Source organism: Oncorhynchus tshawytscha, linkage group LG12 (assembly GCF_018296145.1).
Source record: "Oncorhynchus tshawytscha isolate Ot180627B linkage group LG12, Otsh_v2.0, whole genome shotgun sequence".
NCBI classification, from domain to species: domain Eukaryota; kingdom Metazoa; phylum Chordata; class Actinopteri; order Salmoniformes; family Salmonidae; genus Oncorhynchus; species Oncorhynchus tshawytscha.
Genome location: NC_056440.1, coordinates 43,555,856 through 43,580,792, shown reverse-complemented (window position 1 = coordinate 43,580,792; position 24,937 = coordinate 43,555,856). Strand labels below are relative to the sequence as shown.

Sequence of the window (24,937 nt, the reverse complement as noted above, 5' to 3'; positions counted from 1 at the left end):
CATGTAAAAATGTGAACATCCTGTATTGTACTGTAATGAATAGTTAAATTATCATTGAAGGAGGCACATCTCACTTGTTGTTTTTCTGGAGAATTCGTACTATTGATGCTACTGTTGAACGCTGCAGATTTGGTTGCACCCTTAAACCGGTCTCTCTCAAAGAGAGACCATGGTTTACAACATGGCCAATAATTGTGGCCACTTTTCTATATGTTTCAATCTGGTTACTGCAGAAATGCATGACATTTGCCATCACTGTTTTGTATGTGTTTTTAAAGGTTTTGTAAACCGTATGTTAGCATTTGAAAACATGTGCTGCAATCTATGTATATAGATTTGCAGGTAGTGGAGTATGAATGAGAAAAGAGTTCATGGATTTCAGAGAATGTGGTCATTGAACGCATTTTGTGTGAAAGCAATGAAAAATTATTCACCATTTGGTCCACATACACTTCTGTTTCGCTGATTGTGTGAAGAGTTTTGTTAGCAATTGAAAAAAACTAACTTCATATAAGATCATGTGATATTCATGTTGCTTTTCCATCTAAAATGCAAAAAAATATTTCAGTTATTCTTCCTTTTGTTAAACTGTTCCATGAAATTCATACAGAGCTTCTAAAAAGTTTATTCTGAGACGCTCCTTACTTTCTGAGGGCTTTTATGATAATCCACTATGCTGATCTTAACCCTGCTGTGCACCGTATGCTAATAGTAAGTTAATTAAATATCATTAGCCAGCTCCTTGGGGAAGAGTGCTTATGGAAGTACACTAACCAGAGCTAAGCTAAGATAGGAACTTGCTACAGGGATGGAAAGATCTCCACTAACTAACTACCCTGATTCATAACTATTTACAAGTTAGAAACATGTGTAGAATGCCTATTGAGGCTTTTTTATAGATGAGGACTCTGAAAAGGTTATCTAATGGAAGATTCACTACTATCGCCTTGGCTCAATTACAGATCACTCACTAAGAAAAAGGATAACATGAGTTTAATTCTTTCATTCATATTTGCGTGATCAAATGTTGTTGACTTGTTTAGATTTTTGGCGGCAGTTTTGAGTTGTCGTTCAATGACAAAGAATGAAAATGTTAGGTGAAATTTGCTGTTGCAAGGGAGAACAGCAGACGTCTCTGATTGGTTCAATGAAAAGAAAGAGAGGCACTAAAATTGATGATCTAAGCTTGCAAAAATGGGGTAAAAAGAGAACTTAACAAAAAAAGATAGACAATTGGAGATCAGTCAACCTAAGAGTGCTGACTAGGCATGATCAATCAATCAATGCAGCAGGAGTCACAGCCGTCAATGAGGAAGGAGAAGGGTGGGATAAGGTCTTGAAATCTACATGGTTCTGTGTGTGTGTCTTGTTGCACCACATGATATATTACCTTGAATGGGAGTTGGTGTTACTGCACTGTGTGTGTGGTGGGGGGGGGGATTGAAAGAGTAAGAAAGTGGTTGAAAGGATACGACATGTCATAGGATTTTACTGCTGATAGGTAGAACACACACACACACGAGGGGAACACAAGATACTAAGTGTAGAAATATCCCACCTGCTGAAGTCGTCTCCTCCTCACCATCTGCAGCTGTAGAGATAGAGGGGGGGAAAGGGGAGGAAGGGAGAAAGGAGAGAGAGAGATATAATTAGAAAGGATTTAATGGTATAACTCAATCATGAACACTGAATGTTTTGCATTTGCAATAAACTCAATCGGATGAGTGACAAACACTCAGTAACAGTGCCTTGCAAAAGTATTCATCCCCCTTGGCGATTTTCCTATTTTGTTCCATTACATTCTGTAATTTAAATGGATTTCATTTGGATTTCATGTAATGGACATACACAAAATAGTCCAAATAGGTGAAGTGAAATGTGCATGCATACGTATTTAACCCCTTTGCTATGAAGCCCCTAAATAAGATCTTGATCAACCAATTACCTTCAGAAGTCAAATAATTAGTTAAATAAAGTCCACCTGTGTGCAATCTAAGTGTGACATGATCTCAGTATATATATACCTGTTCTGAAAGGCCCCAGAGTCTGCAATACCAATAAGCAAGGGGCACCACCAAGCAAGCGGCACCATGAAGCTCAAGGATCTTCTCAAACAGGTCAGGGACAAAGTTGTGGAGAAGTACAGGTCAGGGTTGGGTTATAAAAAACAATATACGAAACTTTGAAAATCCCATGGAGCACCATTAAATCCATTATTAAAAAATGTAAAGAATATGGCACCACACCAAACCTGCCAAAAGAGGGCTACCCACCGAAACTTACGGACCAGGCAAGGACGACATTAATCAAAGAGGCAACAAAGAGATCAAAGATAACCCTGATGGATCTCCAAAGATCCACAGCGGAGATTGGACCACTTTAATCCGTACACTCCACAGTGCTGGGCTTTACGGAAGAGTGGCCAGAAAAAAGCCATTGCTTAAAGAAAAAAATAAGCAAACACGTTTGATGTTTGCCAAAAGGCATGTGGGAGACTCCCCAAACATATGGAAGAAGGTAATAAGACTCAAATGTAGCTTTTTGGCCATCAAGGAAAACGTTATGTCTGGTGCAAACCCAACACTTCTGATTATCCATAGAACACCATCCCCACAGTGAAGCATGGTGGTGACAGCATGATGTTGTGGGGATGTTTTTCATCGGCGGATTGGGAAACTGGTCAGATTTGAAGGAATGAAGGAAGGCAGGGATACAGGGAAATTCTTGAGGGAAACCTGTTTCAGTCTTCCAGAGATTTGACTGGGACAGAGGTTCTCCTTCCAGCAGGACAATGACCCTAAGCATACTGCTAAAGCAACACTTGGGTAGTTTAAGGGGAAATATTTTAATGTCTTGGAATGGCCTAGTCAAAGCCCAGATGCCAATCCAATTGAGAATCTGTGGTATGACTTAAATATTGCTGTACACCAGCGGAACCCATCCAACTAGAAGGAGCTGGAGCAGTTTTGCTTTGAAGAATGGGCAAAAATCCCAGTGGCTAGATGTGCCAAGCTTATAGAGACATACCCTAAGAGACTTGCAGCTGTATTTGTTGCAAAAATATGGCTCTACAAAGTATTGATTGGAGGGGGTGAATAGTTATGCAAGCTCAAGTTTTCAGTTTTTTTGTCTTATTTCTTGTTTGTTTCACAAGAAAAAATATTTTGCATCTTAAAAGTGGTAGGCATGCTGTTTAAATCAAATGATACAAAACTCCAAAAAAATATATTTTAATTCCAGGTTGTAAGGCAACTAAATAGGAAAAATTCCAAGGGGGGTGAATACTATAGCAAGTCACTGTATGCCCTCGCAATGGCCGGTGCCCATTTGAATGTGAGTTTGCATGACCGGCCGGCCGTTGCCTGCTGATCAGCAAAAGGCTCATTATATACTTAACAAAAATACAAACGCAATGTGTGAAGTGTTGGTTTCATAAGCTCAATATAAAAGAACCCAGAAATGTTCCATATAAACCAAAAGCTTATTTCTCTCAAATTCTGTGCACGAAGTAGTTCACATTCCTGTTAGAGTATTTCTTATTTGCTAAAATAATCCATCCACCTGACAGGTGTGGCATATCAAAAAGCTGATTAAACAGCATGATCATTACACATGGGCATCTTGTGCTAGGGACAATAAAAGACTGAAATGGGCAGTTTTGTCATGCAACACAATGCCACAGATGTCTCAAGTTTTGAAGGAGTGTACAATTGGCATGCTAACTGCAGGAATATCCACCAGAGCTGTTGCTAGATCATTTAATCCATTTCCAACATTGTTTTGGAGAATTTGGCAGTACGTCCAACCGGCCTCACAACTGCAGACCAGGTGTAACCATGCCAGTCCAGGACCTCCACATCCATCTTTGTCACCTGCGGGATCATCTGAGACCAGTCATCCAGACAGCTAATGAAACTGTGGGTTTGCACAACTGATAAAGGACAATATACCTTTACCAACACCTCTCTGTATTTTGATACTTTGGCTAAATAGCCCAGTGTTTTTTATTTGATTTATTGACATAAATTACAATAGGAATAAAAATCACTGAATTACAAAAATATCCTCCAATCCTCTGTATGTAATTATTGAAGGAGATTCACGTCATATACTGTAGGCCTACCGTAGGCAACATGAGTCTCACTAGTTTTGTGTAATGTGCTGTTAAAAGTGGTGAAGGTCTTATTTATTGCAATTGGGTTTGAAGTAATAGTCTACAACTATTTTAGCACTGTTTTGCGCTGCTCTGAGACAAGCATGGGGACTGTTCTTGATAAATCAATTATTTTCACTGAATTGAACCCTGGTCTCCTGCGTGCCCACTCAACACAGGGATTCTTTAGCTAAATAGCCCAGCACAGTACTCCCGACCGTCATACAGCCTGGAATCAAACCAGGGTCTGTAGTGACACCTTTAGCGCTGAGCCAAGCATTCCAGGTAAAGCTGGTTAAGAGAATGCCAAGAGACCAAAGGGTGGCTACTTTGACGCATCCAAAAGAAAATATATTTTAATTTGTTGGTTACTACATTATTCCATATGTGTAATTTCATAGTTTTGATGTATTCACTACCATTCCACTATGTAGAAAATAAAGAGGTGGTGTGTCCAAACTTTTGACTGGTACTGTATAAAACACATTTCTTTTGTGTGTCAATTTTGGAAAAAAACACCCAACTAAAAAGTGGTTGCTATCTGGTCTTTGCCTGAATTGCCAGATGGCCAATCTGGGTGTATTGAATGCATTTTCTGTGGTGTTATTGATGTAAACATTATATTGCAATCTAAGGAGAGTATGTCTGTATTTCTCAGGTGTTGAGGGCCTGTCTAATAATAAGGAGAGGACTCCCGAATTATCATACAATTTTATGTGCACGTTTTCATCTTAAACAGCAAAAGAGGTTTCTGATGGGAAACATGTACCAGAACGGCACTGTCACGGTCCAGGGTAGTGAGGCTGCACTCAGCTCTTTGGTACAGGACTTCCTCACCCTAGGAAAGATAACGGAAACCAAAAAGGACAAGAACAGCACTCCGACCTCTCCCGTCACCTCAGGCACTCCAACAGCAGGAACCCAGGCCCAGACCCACACAACAGGTCTATCCTGTTGAGCAGCACCCAATCTACACCGCCTTCAACCCAGACAAAGCACTTCTACAGGACCAGATCAACCATTACAGGACACAGCTGAAGAACTCTGTCCAGGAGCTGAGAGAGAGCCTTCCCACAGTGCTTGAGGTAAAGGCCACCATGAGGAGAGAGCTAGTGCAGGTAAAGAAGGAGATGGCAAATGAGTTGTCTGTCATCAAGAGGATGCTGCAGCACAGAGAACAGCCCAACTGACCAACCCTCACCTACAACTCCCCCAAACTGACCAACCTTTACCACCAGTCAACAAGGAGGCTCAAATGGGGACAAATACTACAGACAGAAGCTCACTGCCCCCCCCAAAAAAAATAATTATAATAAAAAATTACCTCACACACCCCTCCTAGTACACAGGCTCTGTGTACCCCAGCACCACACCGTAAACCACTACTCTGGCCATCCGCAGAGACCCCAACAGAACACTGCACCACCAAGGAGGCCCAGGCCCCCTCAATGCCCCACCAGACCCAGCATACCCCACAAGCCCCACCCACCACCAGAGCATCACCACCTACATCAGCTCAGCCAGGCTGGACCGGGCCCAGACTACTACCCCGAACCAGACCACCACCTCTACCAGACCAGAGAGGAAGCCCCCCTGGCCCACCTCCACTCCACAGGGCCCAACAACAGGACCAGTTCAGCATGGTCATCAGAGGACAGGATAACTTTGTAGGATTGAGTGAGATTAAATAGCTTGTACTAAAAGTTTACTTGTTCAATTATTAGGAATATGTACAGTGGGGAGAACAAGTATTTGATATTTTGCAGGTTTTCCTATTTACAAAGCATGTAGAGGTCTGTAATTTTATCATAGGTACACTTCAACTGTGAGAGACGGAATCTAAAACAAAAATCCAGAAAATCACATTGTATGATTAAGTAATTAATTAGCATTTTATTGCATGACATAAGTATAAGACCTCTACATGCTTTGCAATTAGGAAAACCTGCAAAATCGGCAGTGTATCAATTACTTCCCTTCACTGTATATACACTACTGTTTAAACGTTTGGGATCACGTAGAAATGTCCTTGTTTTTGAAAGAAAAGCTAATTGTTTGTCCATTAAAATTATATGAAATTGATCAGAAATACAGTGTAGACATTGTTAATGTTGTAAATGACTATTGTACTTCGAAAATTGACAACCATCATTTGAATAATTGGACCAAGAAGCAGCGTGAGTAAAGTAAAGACATAACGATCATGAAATACGTAGCGCACATAGGCACTCACACAAAACAATATCCCACATCGCAGGAGGGAAAAGGACGCACTAAGTATGATCCCCAGCACCCTCCAATTGGGAACCATACACACACACACCAGCATAGAAATATAATAGAATCCCCCCCCCCCAAAGGCCCCGAGGGCTCTCTATGGTCAGGGTGTGACAGTACACCCCCCAAAACCTGAAACTAGATGGGGAGGGTTAGGGTGGGCAACTAGCGTCGGTGGCGGCTCGGTGCGGGACGAAGCACCTGCTCAGACTGCGGATCCGGCCATGAAGCCGGGATGAACGCCGTGCCTGGACTGGGCATCGGCACAGTGGAAGGCTCCGGGCTGGGGAGGCGCAGGACGTACCGGGCTGGGGAGGCGCACTGGAGGCCTGGTGCGTGGAGCCGGCACAGGTTGCACCGGACTGATGACATGCTCTTCAGGGCGGGTGCGGGGAGCCGGCACAGGACGTACCGGGCTGGGGAGGCACACTGGAGGCCTGGTGCGTGGAGCCGGCACAGGTTGCACCGGACTGATGACATGCTCCTCATAACGCCTGCGCTGCAGCATACTCCTAGCCAACATCTCTCTCCGATATCTCTCCTCAAACTACTCCATCGACTTCCAGACGGTCTCTGGCTCTCTCCTCGGCTCGGCCGACCTCCCCTTTGCCCTTGTGCTGTTTATGGCCGTGGACCCCGGCATCGTCGCTGTCCTCCTTTACTCCTCGGCGACTCCCGCCAAGGAAGGGTCTCGCATCCACCTAGTATCGCTTCCCATGACCAACTCTCCTTCACCTCCTGGGCAGGCTGCTTGTTCCTGCCTTGGTGGGATATTCTGTCACGACCGTAGTATTAATAATTGGACCAAGGCGCAGAGTGAGTATAGTTCCACATTTTAATGATAGTGAGACTTCCAAAACAACACAGACATCACGATCGTGAAATACATTGCGCACATAGGCAATCATACAAAACAATATCCCACATCGCAGGTTGGAAAAAGGACATACTAAGTATGATCCTGAATTAGAGGTAACAATCATCAGCTGCCTCCAATTGGGAACCATACACACATACCAACATAGAAATATAATACCTAAAAACCCCCCTAGTCACGCCCTGACCTAAAACACCATAGGGAACCCCCGAGGACTCTCTATGGTCAGGGCGTGACACTGGTTTTTAATGGAATATCTACATAGGCATAGAGGCCCATTACAAGCAACCATCACTCCTGTGTTAGCTAATTCAAGTTTATAATTTTAAAAGGCTAATTGATCATTAGAAAACCCTTTTGCATTTATGTTTGCACAGCTGAAAACTGCTGTCCTGATTAAAGAAGCCATTACACTGGCCTTCTTCAGACTAGTTGAGTATCTGGAGCATCAGCATTTGTGGGATAGATTACGGGCTCATAATGGCCAAAAACAAAGAACTTTCTCCTGAAACTCATCAGTCTATTCTTGTTCTGAGAAATGAAGGCTATTCCATGCGAGGAATTGCCAAGAAACTGAAGATCTTGTGCAATGCTGTGTACTACTCCCTTCACAGAACAGCGCAAACTGGCTCTAACCAGAATAGAAAGAGGAGTGGGAGGCCCCGATGCACAACTGAGCAAGAGGACAAGTACATTAGTGTCCAGTTTGAGAAACAGATGCCTCACAAGTCCTCAACTGGCAGCTTCATTAAATAGTACACCAGTCTAACACCAGTCTCAACGTCAACAGTGAAGGGGCGACTCCGGGATGCTGGCCTTCTACACCTTAATGATGCAGTGAATTAACTGAGAAACAAAGCACACAGGGCATTCTACGCCATTAAAAAACCACTTCAAATTGAAATACCTAATTTGTCTAAAACTGCATGCAGAGTTCTGTAAGATTCTCCTATGTCAGGAGGAAATCTATAAACAATGCTTGCAGCGCAGAGTTGGGTAAATAGCCACAAAAAAAAAATATTACTTACGATTTGGAAACATCTAAAATAGTGACCACCTCTCATATTATTACCAAGCCCTGCAATACCAAGAGCTAAGCAAAGAAAATAATTCCCTCATCCAGCTCGTCCTGGGATTGAGTTCACAAACCTGTTTTACTAACACACTGAAGCCTCAGGACCAGAACATCCGATCAATCAGATCAAAACAAATTACTACACAGTCAAAACAGAATAACATTACCTTTTGGGAAACACAAGCACAATACAAAATGCAGTGCTATCTGGCCCTAAATTGACAGTACACCGTGGCAAACAATTTGACCATGGTTACTGATCAAAACTACAGACAAACCATGACAAAGTACATCCTTGCCATTGAGAAGGGTATGCTTATTCCTATAAGCACATGCTTATTGTTAAGCTTTGGCGATATGTACAGTGCTATGTTATGCCAATAAAGAAAATTGGGGAGAGGGAGAATAATCAGGGCTATGCTGACATCAGTATTCAACGTTGTGATGATGTCGCAAAATTTCCCTCCATTCCACACATTTCAGCTACAAACATTGTTTCCGGGGCCTAAGCAGTCACTTATGTTGCTTATGCCGTGGGCTGGCCCTGCAATAAGGGAGTGTTTTTTTATTGTTTACCAGAAACACTAATGTTTATGCAAATGATGTCTTTGTTTTGATGAACATATTAATTGTTGGCCATTTTTATGTCAAGTGTGCAATAGCTTTGCCTGTGAAGTATTATCAGTCTGTTCATTGAAAAGTTAGGCGGTGTATTATCGACGACATGTTGTGAATGGTTTATGCCAGGATAGGACAGGTCCTTTCATCCACATGCCCACTCTCCTTATTCATTGGGAGCTATTAGGCTAGCTCTATAGTTGCTAGCTCTGACAGATACACTCAGTTGTGTGAGTGTATTCTACTGCTAGGCCTACCGTCAATTGTATAGACATTTTGCCTTTGTACTCGAGTCGAGTGAGTAGGCTATAGTTATGAACAAATAACTAATTGGTTTTCAACCAAGTTAAGAATTTTGTCATCTATTCTTCATAATTTTGCAATTTGTATACAGTATATCTCTGTATCTAGTCTCTTTATCGCTGTCTCCATTGTAAATAACATTTCATTCCAACCAAGGTGCATGACATCAGAGACAGATTGGACATGTTCAGCCATTCTTGGAGGACAAAATTAATGGAAAATCAAGATACTTCATGTGTTTTAAAAGCCTGTTGAGCATTTCAGGAAAAACTCCTAGCTCCTCTAACAGGTATCATTTGGACAGTGTCATAGTGCGCTTACGCGTATTATGACAGCTCATCTGTCAGCTGACAGTTGCCATAAAACAGACCCATATGAATGACCATCCATGAAAACCTATAAAAGGCCCCGAAGTAATCATTTCACTGTTGGTCTACACCATACACGAACATACAGTACGTGCACCCACGCCCAGACAGAAATTTATTATTCCAATGATATATTGTCCAGGCCAATTTCAACTCTTATGTGAAATGTGTGTTCCAAAGATGACGGTAAGCCCAAGGTTATCTTTGACTGCAATTAGCCCACCAACACTGAGGCAAACACAAAAACATGGCCAGGGGTCCAGATATACACTTAGGTCGGAGTCATTACAACCCGTTTTTCAACCACTCCACAAATTTCTTGTTAACAAACTATAGTTTTGGCAAGTCGGATAGGACATCTACTTAGTGCATGACACAAGTAATCTGTCCAATAATTGTTTACAAACAGATTATTTAACTTATAATTCACTGTATCACAATTCCAGTGGGTCAGAAGTTTGCATACACTAAGTTGACTGTACCTCTAAACAGCTTGGAAAATTCCAGAAAATGATGTCATGGCTAGAAGCTTCTGATAGGCTGACATAATTTGAGTCAATTAGAGATGTACCTGTGGATGAATTTCAAGGCCTACCTTCAAACTCAGTGCCTCTTTGCTTGGCATCATGGGAAAATCAAAAGAAATCAGCTAAGACCTCAGAATTGTTTTTTGTAGACCTCCACAAAAATGTCTAAACACCTGAAGGTACCACGTTCATCTGTACAAACAATGGTATGCAAGTATAAACACCATGGGACCACGAAGCCGTCATACCGCTTAGGAAGGAGAAGTTTTCTGTCTCCTAGAGATGAACGTACTTTGGTGCGAAAAGTGCAAATCAATCCCAGAACAACAGCAAAGGACCTTGTGAAGATGCTGGAGGAAACAGGTACAAAAGTATCTATATAACCTGAAAGGCCGCTCAGCAAGGAAGAAGCCACTGCTCCAAAACCGCTATACAAAAGCCAGACTACAGTTTGCAACTGCACATGTGCACAAAGATCGTACTTTTTGGAGAAATGTCCTCTGGTCTGATGAAACAAAAATAGAACTGTTTGGCCATAATGACCATCGTTATGTTTGGAGGAAAAAGGGGCAGGCTTGCAAGCCAAATAACACATCCCAACTGTGAAGCACGGGGGTGGCAGCATCATGTTGTGGTTGTGCTTTGCTGCAGGAGTGACTGGTGCACTTCACAAAATAGATGGCATCATGAGGTAGGATAAAATGATGTGGATAAATTGAAGCAATATCTCAAGGCATCAGTCAGGAAGTTAAAGCTTGGTCGCAAATGAGTCTTCAAAATGGACAATGACCCCAAGCATACTTCGAAAGTTGTGAAAAATGGCTTAAGGACAACAAAGTCAAGGTATTGGAGTGGCCATCACAAAGCCCTGACTTCATCCTATAGAACGTTTGTGGGCAGAATTGAACAAGCCTGTGCGAGCAAGGAGGCCTACAAACCTGACTCAGTTACACCAGCTCTGTCAGGAGCTTGTCAGAAGCTTGTGGAAGGCTACCTGAAACGTTTCAGCTAAGCTAAACAATTTAAAGACAATGCTACCAAACACTAATTGAGTGTCTGTAAACTTCTGAAATCGATCATTCTCTTTAGTATTATTCTGACATTTCACATTCTTAAAATAAGGTGGTGATCCTAACTGACCTAAAACAGGACATTTTTATTCAGATTAAATGTCAGGAATTGTGAAAAACTGAGTTTAAATGTATTTGGCTAAGGTGTATGTAACCTTCCGACTTCAACTGTATTTCTATGTGTGCATTTGTGCGTGTATGAGTACATCTATGTATGATCATTCATACAGTATGCTGTTGTTGGAGCTAGTTGGATGAGGATGAATTATTCTCTGTAATGTTATTTTATTGTGTCTTTCCAAGAAAAACATATTTTTGACCTTGCTCAGCTCAATACAATTTGTACTGGGGGCATAACAAACATCCATTACTACAGCCCTATACATTTAAATTGGAGAACTAACAAATGCTCAAGTGAACTATTGTTCTTGTTTTATTTTCCCAGTGCCTCCAAACATTTCTGTATATTGTTGATAAATACTATGTTTTTTGTTACGTTGTTTGGTAAAAATGGCTTACAGCAAGACATTTTACACCACACATTTCTATGAAATAAGACTTGCTTAAGAGTTTAGTTGTCATTTCCCTAGCACCACAATATAAATAAACTCAAGCAATGCTGACAACATTATAAAACTACTCAAAGGCTTGACCATAGTGGGAAAAGCTCCAACCTCACTTTCCTTACAATTTGCAAATGCTTAAGAGAAAATAACATGACTATTGCATTATCAGTCATACAACTTGCAATTATTGTATCCTGTCAACATCTTCACCCTCTAAACATTTACAAATGGCACAGTTTTCTAATTTAATGGATGTGGTGAGATTTGCCTCTTCCACTACAATTGTTGTCTAGGGCTTATTCTGTGACAAGTTGGCAGTAACTTCAAAGTGCAGTTCTATTGCTTGTGTGTCTGTGTCTATATGCATTTTCTTTTCAAATAAGCAAGGAAGGAGAGGCGACCCAGCCTATTTTATTGTGGCATGTGTCAGTAAGCCATATCAGATGTTGCCTGCTTGGAAAGTGTTGTTGAGGAGTTGCTGAACAACTGCAAATTGAACAAGTACTGACAGATGTAATAGTGACATAGGAGTACTCAGAAATTAGATGGATGGATACTGCCTTTCTGTACAGAATGGTATTCAGGACAGAGAAGCTCAAAAATGTAATCAGATTCAATGTGAGTGTAGATCCACATATAGCATGTTTGCTTACTGATAAATCCAATATGTTCAACACAGTCAAATCCCAAACAGTAGCAGTGCATTAATGACATGTTAGAGGCATTATTATGCTTAAGAAGTTGCCAGATAAAAATAGAAAGTGTCAAGACTGATCAAACTGCAATAATCATAGGTCAGTAATAAAGCAAACCGATGTTTCAGATAATCTCTGAAAAACAAATCCTATGAAAATACAGTTCTTAGCAACCATTTTAAGATACTTCACCACCCCAAACTATTTTCTCCTCCTGCTGAACATATTATCATATTATGTGTGCTTTGGCGTCCTGCAGTACAGTTGTTTTCGCTGTACCAGACATTCTGGTCAATTTCTCCTATAAAAACACAACAGTCTATGTCAGAGTGATTTAAGGCTGCGTGATCTGAGACATCTGGCTGTGTCTCGCTCCAGATCAGACTCCCTTCAACTGCACACTCATGGGTCTATTGTGCTTTTCTTTGCATTGTATTTTGTTTCTCACTTCCTTTCAACCACTGTGTGAACTAAACCAATGTGCTATCATTACGTGTGCTGGGTTATGGAAATATAATGAACAACATGCAAAAGAACTGCATATTAGGCCTAACACTTGTTTCATACAATCTTCGAGAAAAAGAAATCTAGATCCTAAGAGGGTTCTATGGCTGTCCCCATAGGAGAACCCTTTTGTAGAACCCTTTTGAGTTCCACATAGAACACTTTCCACAAAGGGTTCTACATGGAACACAAAATAGTTCTACCTGGAACCAAAAAATGATTCTCCTATAGGGGCAGCTGGATAACCTTTTCGGAACCCTTTTTTCTAAGAGTGTGAACTTCAGTTTGGATACAGCTTAGTGAATATGTTTTCAGTGGATTTCTTCCCAACTGATCTGTTCTCGTGCCAATTGTTGCATATGTTTTCTGAGGCATATGAATACAGTTGAAGTCAGAAGTTTACATACACATAGTCTTAAGTCTTAAAACTCGTTTTTCAACCACTCCACAAATATCTTGTTAAAAAACTATAGTTTAGGCAAGTCGGTTAGGACATCTACTTTGTGCATGACATAAGTAATTTTTAAAACAATTGTTTACAGACAGATTATTTTACTGTATCACATTTCCATTGGGTCAGAAGTTTACATACACTAAGTTGACTGTGCCTTTAAACAGCTTGGACAATTCCAGAGAATGATGTCATGGCTAGAAGCTTCTGATAGGCTAATTGACATCACTTGAGTCAATTGGAGGTGTACCTGTGGATGTATTTCAAGGCATACCTTCATACTCAGTGCCTCTTTGCTTGACATCATAGGAAAATCAAAAGAAATTAGCCTAGACCTCCACAAGTCTGGTTCATCCTTGGGAGCAATTTCCAAACGCGTGAAGGTACCACGTTCATCTGTACAAACAATAGTGCGCAAGTATAAACACCATGGGACCACGCAGCCGTCATACCGCTCTGGAAGTAGACGCGTTCGGTCTCCTAAAGATGTACGTACTTTGGTGCGAAAAGTGCAAATCAATCCCAGGACAACAGCAAGGACCTTGTGAAGATGCTGGAGAAAACAGGTACAAAAGTATCTATATCCACAGTAAAACGAGTACTATATCGACATAACCTGAAAGGCCGCTCAGCAAGGACGAAGCCACCGCCATAAAATAGCCAGACTACGGTTTGCAACTGCACATGAGGACAAAGATCGTACTTTTTGGAGAAATGTCCATTGGTCTGATGAAACAAAAATAGAACTGTTTGGCCATAATGACCATCGTTATGTTTAGAAGAAAAAGGGGAGGCTTGCAAGCCGAAAAACACCATCCCAACTGTGAAGCACGGTGGTGGCAGCATCATGTTGTGGGGGTGCTTTGCTGCAGAAGGGGCTGGTGTACTTCACAAAATAGATGGCTTCATGAGGTAGGAAAATGATGTGGATAAATTGAAGCAACATCTCAAGACATTAGTCAGTCAACTTCTGACTTCAACTGTACATTGTTTGAAAATGTTTGGCCAATTGCAACCACTGGTGTCCACTAGATTATCACAAGCTGAAATCTTATTAAACCATCAATGTGGGCTCAAATCACCTGCACAACTGATCTCAATTGCAACCATCATCCACCACTATTTTACCCCTCCATAGTGTTGATGTTGGGGTTATCTTTTAGTCCTGATTGCAACCAAACATTTTCAAGACGATTTCGCCCTCTGCTGGGTATTATTATAGGAACATTTTAATCTTGCTTCTTGAGCAGATTTAGGATAATTTAACAATCATTTTGTACAACTGAAATAAAATCTTTAACAATTTCCTCGTTTACCACAGAAAATCTACTATGTCAATGAGCCATACCCTGAACACTTCATGAATGGAAGAAATCATGGTGTAGGATAATTTTGTTTCCAATTTATGTAATTCATTAATGATTTATCTTTTCTTATGAAGAGTGTAAATGGAATTATTCCTGAACTGTTGGCTACACGTGAAATTAAATTGTAATTGTGTTGTTTTTTAAATTAAATTATATTGTATTCTAATAAAAGTGATTTATGTAACTTTGCTCTATTCTTCTCTGAGCAAGCACTTTGTAGCCTATAGGATCATTTGATTGAGACCACACTAAATAGCCAATAGGGGCACTTGATATTTGTGCCCAACGGAGAATCAGAAACGAAGGGCAGCATTGGGCACACATCAATATGTAGCCTTATAAGCAAATCATTCTAAAACACAGATATATATATATATATATATATATATATACACTGCTAAAAAAAATAAAGAGAACACTTAAACAACACAATGTAACTCAAAGTCAGTCACACTTCTGTGAAATCAAACTGTCCACTTAGGAAGCAACACTGATTGACAATAAATTTCACATGCTGTTGTGCAAATGGAATAGACAACAGGTGGAAATTATAGGCAATTAGCAAGACACCCCCAATAAAGGAGTGGTTCTGTAGGTGGTGACCACAGACCACTTCTCAGTTCCTATGCTTCCTGGCTGATGTTTTGGTCACTTTTGAATGCTGGTGGTGCTTTCACTCTAGTGGTAGCATGAGGAGGAGTCTACAACCCACACAAGTGGCTCAGGTAGTGCAGCTCATCCAGGATGGCACATCAACGTGAGCTGAGGCAAGAAGGTTTGCTGTGTCTGTCAGCGTAGTGTCCAGAGCATGGAGGCGCTACCAGGAGACAGGCCAGTACATCAGGAGACGTTGAGGAGGCCGTAGGAGGGCAACAACCCAGCAGCAGGACCGCTACCTCCGCCTTTGTGCAAGGAGGAGCAGGAGGAACACTGCCAGAGCCCTGCAAAATGACCTACAGCAGGCCACAAATGTGCATGTGTCTACTCAAATGGTCAGAAACAGACTCCATGATGGTGGTATGAGGGCCCGACATCCACAGGTGGGGGTTGTGCTAACAGCCCAACACCGTGCAGGACGTTTGGTATTTGCCAGAGAACACCAAGATTGGCAAATTCACCACTGGTGCCCTGTGCTCTTCACAGATGAAAGCAGGTTCACACTGAGCTCGTGACATACGTGACAGAGTCTGGAGACGCCGTGGAGAACGTTCTGCTGCCAGCAACATCCTCCAGCATGACCGGTTTGGCGGTGGGTCAGTCATGGTGTGGGGTGGCATTTCTTTGGGGGGCCGCACAGCCCTCCATGTCCTCGCCAGAGGTAGCCTGACTGCCATTAGGTACCGAGATGAGATCCTCATTCCCCTTGTGAGACCATATGCTGGTGCGGTTGGCCCTGGATTCCTCCTAATGCAAGACAATGCTAGACCTCATGTGGCTGGAGTGTGTCAGCAGTTCCTGCAAGAGGAAGGCATTGATGCTATGGACTGGCCCGCCCGTTCCCCAGACCTGAATCCAATTGAGCACATCTGGGACATCATGTTTCGCTCCATCCACCAACGCCACGTTGCACCACAGACTGTCCAGGAGTTGGCTCCTCATCAGGAGCATGCCCAGGAGTTGTAGTGGAGGCCACACACACTACTGAGCCAAATTTGGACTTGTTTTAAGGACATTACATCCAAGTTGGATCAGCCTGTAGTGTGGTTTTACACTTAATTTTGAGTGTGACTCTAAATCCAGACCTCCATGGGTTGATACATTTGATTTCCATTGATAAATTGTGTGATTTTGTTGTCAGCACATTCAACTATGTAAAGAAAACAGTAAGAATATTTCATTCATTCACATCTAGGATGTGTTATTTTAGTGTTCCCTTTATTTTTTGAGCAATGTATATATAGAAATATCATCAATTACAAATGACATGACCCTTCCCTGGACTGGATTTTACAAACACTAAGCTCTCCCGTTGTCACGGTTTTCTTCCATCGAAGTAGAGGAGGACCAAAATGCAGCGTGGTTAGAGTTCATTGTATTTAATATGAGAAACTCAACATGAACACAATTACAAAAACAACAAACGTGGCAAAACCCAAAACAGACCTATCTGGTGCAGAGAACACAAAGACAGGAAACAATCACCCACAAAGTACCCACAGAATATGGCTGCCTAAATATGGTTCCCAAACAGAGACAACGATAGACAGCTGCCTCTATTTGAGAACCAATCCAGGCAACCATAGACATACAATATACCTAGAAGGGAAACAGCCCCATAGACAAGTCAAAAAACACAAACTTCAACCATGTCACACCCTGACCTAACCAAAATAACAAGGAAAACAAAGAATACTAAGGTCAGGGTGTGACCCCCGTTAACTAAATAAAAATAGCATGACCCTCCCCCACTCTAACCATTCTGTAAAGTTGTATCCATTTCAAAGATAAATAAAATACTAAACATATCCTACTCTACTTTTTCAAACACTTATTTGCAGGCGGTCTAATTGTTTTGTTATGACAGGCTGGAAATGGTATGCAATCTCCCTTCAGTGAGAATTAAAAATCAGACATTGAGTCAAATGTGTGTAGTTCACAATGGCAAGCCAAACTGACAGCATTGCAAGATGCTGCAGAATTTAGATGAGCTGGAATTGGATGTAGGATTGGATATTGAGCCTGATACCGACGTTGCTGATGACAATGGGTCCCCATCTGATTCTGCTGTTGACTTTGCCTCCACCTCCGATGCCTGAGCCTCACCACAGAAAAACCAGAACAGGGCCAACTGAGATGGTGATCCAAACCGGCACGGTGAAACAGGAGTCTGGGAGGGATGGCACAGTTTGGGTAGAAAATAGCGATGAGATCGCATTTAACCTGCGCTTCTTTTTCCTTCCTACTTTGTCAAAAGAAGCATTAACTGGGAATATATTACTTATATATTACTTATTATTACAACTGTAGTCTACTTGTTGTTTATGCACTGTCTATGCATACAATTGCACTAGGTTATTTATCAAACTTTGGTGCTTAGGCCTAACTTTATGGCAAATAATTTAACATGGGCGCCTTGCTGGTTGATAACCACTTGTTTTTTAACAAATCTGATCTACAAATAACATGTATCCAATGTATTACATTGTAAGAAAACCAATTCCTTTGTAGTGTAAAACATATCCTTACGTACATTTTATGTGCTTCAAAACATACTATACAGGGGTATTCAAAATAAACGAAATATTCAATCAGAAACATTTAAGTTGATAACAAAATAGTAGATATTATGTGTATGCTAGTGGTGAAGGCTGACAGACAACATTCTATTGGAGATACTTATGCTGAAAGGCCCAGCGGTTCTAGCGTTAAACCCAATTTTATATTTCTGGAAGTGTAAGATGTTATCACTGTGTCTTTAACAGAGAACGGAAGAGGAGTGTTGTCACCTCTTCACCTCCTAATGAGTGGCGTTATGCACTGAGGGGGCACATAGTACGTGAGGATGGCTGGGGGGAGGTTTGGGAAATTAGAATTTTTCAAACACCTGAAACATATTTTTCCTGCAATCTAGAGCCATAATTATTATGCTTAATTGTATGTAATGTTTTCTTTTTTTTGAAAAGCAGGCAATTATGAAATTTACTGAATAAAACTCACATTCCTTTCAATCGTTTACCCAGAGAAGCATATGTTTTTTTCTAGGTCTACCAACCTTGCCTGCAGGCATGCCAGCTAAGATGGTGAGACAAGCTTACTACTCTCACTCTATTAATAGCCTAAAATGGCTTCTTTGTAGCTAGATATGAGGTTGGGAGATTGGGGACCTATCGGGGCTAGCTAAAGCCAACTTAATAAAATTGGTAGATGCCTAGTAGTATTACAGAGAAACAACAACACAGGACAAATCTGCTCATGTCCCCTATGGGCATGACTCCTCTGCTTCTAGATTCCACATGACTTCCAGCTGTTGATACTCAGTCACTTCACTGCTCAGCCCACCCACTCTAAGTCTCACCAATTGCTGTGTTATGGAACAAACAACGGAGGAGTGATGATATCTAGGCTGTATGTGAGATGAGCAGTTCCTTCTCAGAGCGTGCGAGAGAGAAGGCGAGAGAGAGAGAGGGAGAAACAGAGAGAATAGTCTGTATTTTCTGCTCATTAAATCCAGCAATACAATTGCCCTTGAAGATTCTGTCACATAAAAAAGTTCTAATAAATAATTATATTAGCTTAACACTCACAACAAGGCATCTTTTATTTACCACTCAACCATCTTTGTCATTTGCCAATGCATTGTATTATTCCTCTGATGTATGCCTCTCTAATTGGCTGATCTATTTGTCCAATTACAGGTGTGTTGGGCAAAGGAACACGTGACTGTGATTGGACAACCCATCACAACCAGAGCTAGATCTCCTCTAATCAATGGGTACTTTCTGTTTTTCTGGAGTTGTGTCCGTATTTGTCACTCACTATTTCCTCAAATTATTCTGGGAATGACATGGTTTGATGTAACTCTTTACCAATGTAATTGCATTTTTAATTCTTTACCTACTGTGAATGGCTCCATTGGAAGTCCATTCTAGGAATGCATACACTTGTCAAACTAAACCAATCGAGAAGTTCGCAGTCTGTTATTTTCCTGTGTACACCAATCATAGTACCACATGAGGGGAGGTTTCATAAAAAACAAGTCCTTTCATAGTCTGACAAGCCTCCATCTCCAGGGCTAATTATGACCATTTAATATACATCTGTTTCTCTCTATATACTGAACACTTTTTTATTATATATTTCTGGCACACTAAAAGCAAAGCATACAATTCAAGTAATATTATTTGATGCACATTCAAAACATACATCTGTCAATAATTAGTAGACAGCTATATGGGTGCAATATATAGCTTTTTTATTATAAAAACTAGTGTACTCACTGCAAAACAAACCAATGTTATCACAGACACCCATTCATCACGTCAGTTGGTCTTCTGGAATGCTAAACCCATAGATCCACGAAATCTCCAACCCAAGTTCTAGCGTCCTAGATGTATCACTAGGCCACTTGACAGACACAAACAGGATTTCTCAACCTCTGAGAGTGGTGTCTGGGCTGCGAGCATTATTTGTGACAGCACTGTCACTCCTGATGCCACACTGCTAAATGGAGATAAGATCAATTACACAGATTGGTTGTGACCTTGCCGTGAGCCGGGGGGTACACAGCAGGAGTGATATGCATTACCCCTCAACGACATCATTGCTCAGCATTGTTCAGACATCACTGTGAGCTAACAATGCTCAAGGATTTGTCATTATATAATGCATTAGTTATTCACCGAGGTCTTCGTTGCCCTGCTTTATAAATCACTAGTCAATTGTTATGCCTGAATGTACCACCGGTCCATTTAAGATGTACTCTCCAGTTAACTGGTTATACTTATGAAGAGTGTGCAGGGTGGATAGAGTTTGTTATATTGTACCAGGCAAGCAAGCATTTAAAAGTACTGTATGTGAGCCATGTCTGATTGATGTGAGATGGTCCAACATCAGTGTGGTCCCCCCTATCTACTACCTCTGGGCAGAATCTCAGAGCGCTCTCCTCTGGCTGATTCTCAGGGTGTCAGTAGGGCTGAAACTACAGTCATGTGGTTCTTTTATGAGTCCGAGGCCATCCAAAAGCTGTTATCGCACATATCCACTGCTAGCTACATGCTGTTCTACCTGGTATTTACCACATTATTTTCCAATGAGACCATGATTGTCAGATTGTTCAAGGAATCCGACTACGAGTGATTTGAATATGATTATTCAGAACTCCCAGTAAGCATGTTCCTATATTCTTTTCTTTTATATTCTTTAAATCATGGGAAATCGCTGTTGGTAAAAATGGCTTGTGCAATTCATACCATGTCGTTTTGCGCAATGGTACTGTCACGCCTTGGTCTTAGTATTTTGTGTTTTCTTTCTTTATTTGGTCAGGCCAGGGTGTGACATGGGTTTATTTTGTGGTGTTTTTGTATTGGGGTTTTAGTAGGTATTGGGATTGTGGCTGAGTAGGGTTGTCTAGGAAAGTCTATGGCTGCCTAAGGCGGTTCTCAATCAGAGTCAGATGATTATCGTTGTCTCTGATTGGGAACCATTTTTAGGTAGCCCGGGTTTCACTGTGTGTTTGTGGGTGATTGTTCCTGTCTCTGTGTTTGTTATCACAAGATAGGCTGTATAGGTATTCACGGTCCGTTAGTTGTTCTGTATTATTCGTTTGTTCTATTTCATTAAAGAACATGAGTAACCACCACGCTGCATTTTGGTCCGCTTCTCCTTCTACAGACGAACGCCGTTACAGGTACGCTATCTGTCAAAGTAGTAGAAGTAATACGTAATCTGGACAAGACCATCATTTGTCAAATGCACTTTGGTACTTATCTATACATATACGTATTATTATTATTATTATTATTATTATTATATATTTTTTTACTTTGTTAAAGATTTTCAGATACAGTATAACAACAAAACAGTACAACCACAACCCCTCATTCTCCTATCCCTCCCTCCCTCCCTCCCTCCCTCCCAGGCATCTATAAAATTAAGTTAAAAAGGAAATAAAAACAGAAACAAACAGTAATAGAAACAAAAACAATGGGAAAAAAGTTTGTAAAAAACTATTCTTATCAGCACAGGTGGCCACTAGAACAGACATGACTATGCAAGTAACACTAAGTAAAAGACAGGCTCTCTACGTATTCTATTAATGGGGACCAGTTTAAGTCAAACCCTTTGTCGGGACCCAAACACAGTGTACCTAACCTTCTCCAGAGGCAGCGATGACATCACCTCCTTAACCCACTGCATAAAGGAGGGAGGCTTTGCAGACTACCAGTGAAAAAGGACAAGGTGGTGAGTTAGCAGCGATGCACGGTAGCATTCGGGTCTAGAGGAAGTACCACAAAAATGGCATTGACGGATTGGGGATTGGGGCTAACAGTTGTATTACACATATGTGAGAATTCCTCAAAAATGGGGTCCCAGAGGCCACTCAGAGATTGGCACGACCAAAACATGTGTCCCACAGTCGCTGGACTCTGGTGTTATCTCAAACACTTGGGGTCAACATTTAGGTATATTTTTGCCAATCTGTCATTTGAGTAATGGAGACGGTACAAAACCTTAAACTAGGTAAGCCCATGCCAAAATGATGATGTATCGATACTCTCAATACTTTGTTGCCATATATTATCGGGTAGCTCACCAGCTATGTCTTGTTCCCATGTAGATTTTGTACTTGCAAAGGAAGGTGGATTAATTTTCTGTATTATGTTTTATAATCTGGAGATTGTGCGAGACCGGAGGAGTTGGAAGGCTTGACTGAAACTCCATGATGGCCCAAGTTGGGCCATCCTTGTTTTTCAAATGTAGAAACCTAATAAACACATTAAGATATATTTACTGACCAGTAGTAGTGTAAAAAATAGGGAAGTCCCAGCCCGCCTGTGGGATCAGGTCTCTCCAGATATACCTTTCTCATTCGTGGATTTGATTTATTCCAAATGAAGTTGCAAATGTAGCTGTACAGTTGTTGAACATCGACTTTGGCAGAAAAACAGCAATAATTTGGAATAAGTACAAAAACCTAGGGTTAATGTAATGGGAATAGACGACCACCTTCTGGAGCGCACTAAGCAAGACTTCATGAGTGTTTTGAAGTTACGTTTAAACAGAGCCTTAAACGAGTGTGTGACCTTTATCCCCAAAATAAGTAAAGACCTGATGCTCCACCTTAAATGGGAAATTGGCACACCAGATTTCTTCTGCTAACTGATTAATGAGGAGGAGCACATTTTTGTTAGGTTTCATTTATAACCAGAGAATGTCCCAAAACCTTGTAGCATGTTCAAGAGATAGGGTATAGACTCCACAGGGTTAGAGATGTATAAAAGATTGTCTGTATATAAGGACACCTTGTGAGTTATGTTTCCCCTCAATATTCCCGTAATCCTCTCCTCCATCCGCAGGGTGATAGCAAGAGGCTCAATAGCCATATCAAATAGGAAAGGGGATAAACAGCAACCCCCCTGTGGAGAGGGAAGTAGCTGGAGGTAGCATTGTTGTTGCGAACAGAAACCACTGGGGACGAGTACAAAATCTTAATCCAGGAAAGGAATGACAGGCCAAACCCAAATCTCTCTAGCACTGTAAATAGATATTCTCACTCAACCCGTTCGAAAGCCTTTTCAGCATCAAGAGAGATGACAACTTCTGGCTGGGGAGTTGAGTGGGCAGAATAAAGAACATTAAGTGGCCGGCGCATATTATAGAAAGATTGCCTACCTGAGATAAATCCGGTTTGGTCAGAGTTAATTATATTAGGCATCACTGTCTCTTAACAGCGAAAGAGGACCTTAGTGAGAATTTTATAATCGCAGCACAAAAGGCTTACAGGGCGGTATGAGCCACAGTCTAGGGGATTATTGTCTTTTTTAAGCAAAACCAAAAGAATCGCCTGGGTAAGTGTCTGTGGCAGTTTCTGACTAGAAAGGATTTCATTGTACATTGAGCTGAGGATAGGGGATAATTTAGAGGAGAATGCTTTATAAAATTCAACAGGGAAGCCATCAGGCCCAGGGGCTTTACCGCTCTGCATGGACTGGATTGCCAGAGTAGCTTCATCATCACTTATTGAGGCATCCATGTTGGTTTGTTCATCTGAATTGAGACAGGGGATGTCCAGATTTTCTAGAAATGCGTGCATATGAGATGTGTCAGCATGAGCCTCTGACGAGTAAAGAGCAGAATAGAATTGCTTAAATTGATTGTTGGTATCTTTGGGATTGGTAGCAGTTAAATCAGCTGCAACACAGATTTCAGGTATGGTGCTGCTCGCAGCTGGTGAGGTAACAACTTGCCAGCTTTCTCTCCGTCTTCATAGAATTTTTGCCTCGACTTAAACAGAAGCATCTCCGTTTTGTTTGGTGGAAAGATTGTCAAATTCTGATTTGGAGAAAAACAATGTCCGGACATAAGGACTTAAAATGAGCTTTACACTCCGCTACGTTTGACCATCTTGTTAATTCCTTTCACATTCCAGATGATAAAGCAAGTGGAGCCTAGAGTATGTGAATTAGGCATAGTCATAGTAATCAGAAATGAATGCTAGTAAGATCACATGGCCAGTGTGCTGAAAGGACAGAGTATTAAAATATATAAATAATAAAAACAGCTAAAAACAACAAAATACTCAGAAGATAACCTTGGACCCCTATACGCTGGCCATGTTGGATGGCTGCATCTACCTCTCCTAGATGAGAGCAAAAATGCTACCATGTTAAATTGAACCTCAGTAGAGCTCTATCCAGGGTGAACATAATCAAGTTTACACCTAGGGAAGGAGATTCTGGAGGGATTCTGGACCCACATCAGCCTTCCAAGGTATCTTATACAATATGCATATTTGAAGCATAGTAAAACAATATATAAAAAAGGAGGTATGTCGTGTGCACCCCCCCACCAACCCCATCCACTTAAAAATGAACATGTATATACACTACCTTTCTACAGTTTGGGATCACTTAGAAATGTCCTTGTTTTTGAAAGAAAATCACATTATTTATTGTCCACTAAAATAACATCAAATTGATCAGAAATACAGTGTCGACAATGTTGTAAATGACTATTGTTAATGGAAAACGCTGATTAAAAAAACAAAATGGATTATCTACATAGGCGTACAGAGGCCCATTATCAGCAACCATCACTCATGTGTTCCAATGGCACGTTATGTTAGCTAATCCAAGTTTATAATTTTAAAAGTCTAAGTGATCATTAGAAAACCCTTTTGGTAATTATGTTAGCACAGCTGAAAACTGTTGTCCTGATTAAAGAAGCAATAATACTTGGCTTCTTTAGACTAGTTGAGCATTAGCATTTGTGGGTTCGATTACAGGCTCAAAATGGCCAGAAGCAAAGAACTTTCTTCTGAACCTTGTCAGTCTATTCTTGTTCTGAGAAATTAAGGTTAGTCCATGTGAAAAATTACCAAGACACTGAAGATCTTGTAAAACGCTGTGTACTACTCCCTTCACAGAA

At 41.1% G+C, this 24,937-nt stretch overlaps 1 protein-coding gene across 3 annotated transcripts in view; it reads right to left on the bottom strand.

Annotated features, from left to right (window-relative positions):
* Positions 1–24,937, bottom strand: part of edil3a (EGF-like repeats and discoidin I-like domains 3a) — a 248,520-nt gene that overhangs the window by 157,502 nt on the left and 66,081 nt on the right. For all 3 annotated transcript variants that reach the window (XM_024439539.2, XM_024439538.2, XM_024439541.2), the window contains one exon: positions 1,559–1,591. In XM_024439539.2, the coding sequence (XP_024295307.1) occupies positions 1,559–1,591 (33 nt within the window). The remainder of the gene's footprint in view (positions 1–1,558; positions 1,592–24,937) is intronic.